General features: G+C 49.2%; 1 protein-coding gene across 1 annotated transcript; it reads left to right on the forward strand.

The window, feature by feature from the left end:
- Positions 1–948, forward strand: LOC309891069 (olfactory receptor 14A16-like; the record flags this gene model as incomplete). Its single annotated transcript, XM_082785455.1, has 1 exon — positions 1–948. One exon carries the CDS (start codon positions 1–3, stop codon positions 946–948), a length of 948 nt encoding a protein of 315 aa, XP_082641581.1.
- Between the last annotated feature and the right edge of the window lie 1,580 nt (positions 949–2,528).

Consider the following 2,528-nt stretch of genomic DNA (forward strand, 5'->3'; position numbering starts at 1 on the left):
ATGTCCAACAGCAGCTTCCCCACTGAGTTCCTCCTCCTGGCATTTGCAGACACACACGAGCTGCAGCTCCTGCACTTCGCGCTCTTTCTGGGCATCTACCTGGCTGCCCTCCTGGGCAACGGCCTCATCCTCACAGCTGTAGCCTGCAACCACCACCTCCACACCCCCATGTATTTCTTCCTCCTCAACCTCGCCCTCATCGACCTGGGATCTATCTCTACCGCTCTTCCCAAAGCTATGGCCAATTCCCTGTGGGACACCAGGGCCATTTCCTTCTTCGGTTGTGCTACCCAGGTCTTTATGTTTGTCACATTTGTCACAGCAGAGTTTTACCTACTCACCATCATGGCCTATGACCGCTACATTGCCATCTGCAAACCCCTGCACTACAGGACAATAATGGACAGCAGAGCTTGTGTCAACATGGCAGCAGCTACCTGGGGCATTACTTTTCTCTATGCTGTGCTGCACACTGCCAATACATTTTCCCTTCCCCTCTGCCAAGGCAATGCCCTGGACCAGTTCTTCTGTGAAATTCCCCAGATCCTCAAGCTCTCCTGCACTGATGCCTATATCAAAGAGGCTAGGCTTATTGTGGTTAGTGCCTCTTTATTATTTGTGTGTTTTGTTTTCCTTGTGCTGTCCTATATGCAGATCTTCAGGGTTGTGCTGAGGATCCCCTCACAGCAGGGCCGACATAAAGCCTTGTCCACATGCCTCCCTCACCTGGCCGTAGTCTCCCTTTTCACCAGCACTGCCATATTTGCCTACCTGAAGCCTCCCTCCATGTCCTCCTCTTCCCTGAATCTTTTGCTGGCAGTTCTGTATTCGGTGGTGAGTCCAACAGTGAACCCCCTCATCTACAGCATGAGGAACCAGGAGCTGAAAGATGCGGTGTGGAAAGTGATGAATGAGTGTTTTTCAGAAGGAATAAACTGCCTGTCTTAGAATCATAGAAACACAGAACTGCCTGGTTTAGAAGAGACCTCAAAGATCATCTAGTTCCAACCCCCCCACCCTGGGCAAGTATGCCACCCACTAGATCAAGTTTTCCAGGGCCCCATCCACCCAGGCCTTGTAGACCTCCAAGGATGGGGCATCTAGAAGTTCTGTGGGCAACCTCTTACAGTGCCTCACCGCCCTCTGAGTGAAGAATTTCCTTCTAACCTCTAATCAAAATCTCTGCTCTTTTAGTTTAAAACCATTCCCCCTTGTCCTGTCATTATTTGATTGAGCAAAGAGTTTTTCTCCATCTTTTCTTATGCCCCCTTTAATTACTGAGAAGATGCAATCATCACAGACAGCCCCTCGTAACCACCGTTCCCTGCACTGGGCTTTTGCTCCAGCTCAGACAGGTGGTTTGTAGGCAATGAATTCACCCTAAAGCCTTCTCTTCTGCAGGCTAAACCAACCCAACTCTCTCAGCCTTCCTTCATAGGAGGGGTGCTCCAGCTCCTTGATCATCTTTGTGGCCCTCCTCTGGACCTGTTTTAACAGATCAACATCCTTCTTGTGCTGGGGCACCAAACCTGGATTCAGTACTCCAAGTGGGGCCTCACAATAGCAGAGTAGAGGGGAACAATCACCTCCCTCGACCTTCTAGCCACTCATCCTTTGATGAATCCCGGGATGCAGTTGGCCTTCTGGGATGCAAGCTCGCACTGATGGCTCATGTTGAACAGTTCATGTCCACGAGAACAAGAATCTTCTCTGCAGGGCTGCTCTCAATGTGTTCTTCTTCCAGTCTGTCCTCGTGTCCGATTGCCCTGAGACAGGTGTAACGCCTTGCACTTGGACTTGCTGAACATCTTCAGTTTCTCATGGACCCACTTCACAAGCTAGTTCAGATCCCTTTGGATGGCATCCCTTCCTTCTATTGCATCAACTGCACCACTGAGTTTAGTGTCACCTGCAAACTTGCAGAGGATGCACTCGAACCCACTGTCTAGTTCTTTTTCTGCATATCATTCATAATGTAACTCATTAAAGGCCCAGATGCAGGTTAGTTTTTTTTTTGTTTGTTTGTTTGTTAGTTTTTTATTTTGTTTGAGTATATATTTTTCTTTATATTGCTTGTGAAATTATTGTCCACAAAGAAATATCTTTGTTCATATTCTTTCATTTAAGTATCTACATGTCCCATGTGACTCCTGGACTTGGTGTAAACAAATAAAAAAAACGACCCTGCAGTGATATGCTTGCCCGCGATCCTCCCTCAGAGACCTGCAGTGAAGCTGCAGGGGCACTTGGCTGTGTGCAGGGGTGGAGGGAAGAAGTGTCCTGGTACAGCAGCACTGCCAAGGAGCCCCAGAGCTTCTTCTTTCCCAAGCTGCTCTCCCTTTCACCTAGTACTCTCCTACAGAGCCCTTGTGTTGCTGCGAGGACTCATTGCTCTTGTCTCTTGCTCACCGTGCTGCTCTGGGGCAGTTCTGTGTCCACAGGCAGGGACAGGCCAGGGACACTTCTCTAATACAGCTGGCTCCGTACCAGCATCTGCAGCATAGAAGGATCTGCTGAGGGCAGTGCCT

This window comes from Aythya marila, assembly GCF_965140915.1.
Source record: "Aythya marila genome assembly, contig: HAP1_HAP1_SCAFFOLD_154, whole genome shotgun sequence".
Classification (NCBI taxonomy): domain Eukaryota; kingdom Metazoa; phylum Chordata; class Aves; order Anseriformes; family Anatidae; genus Aythya; species Aythya marila.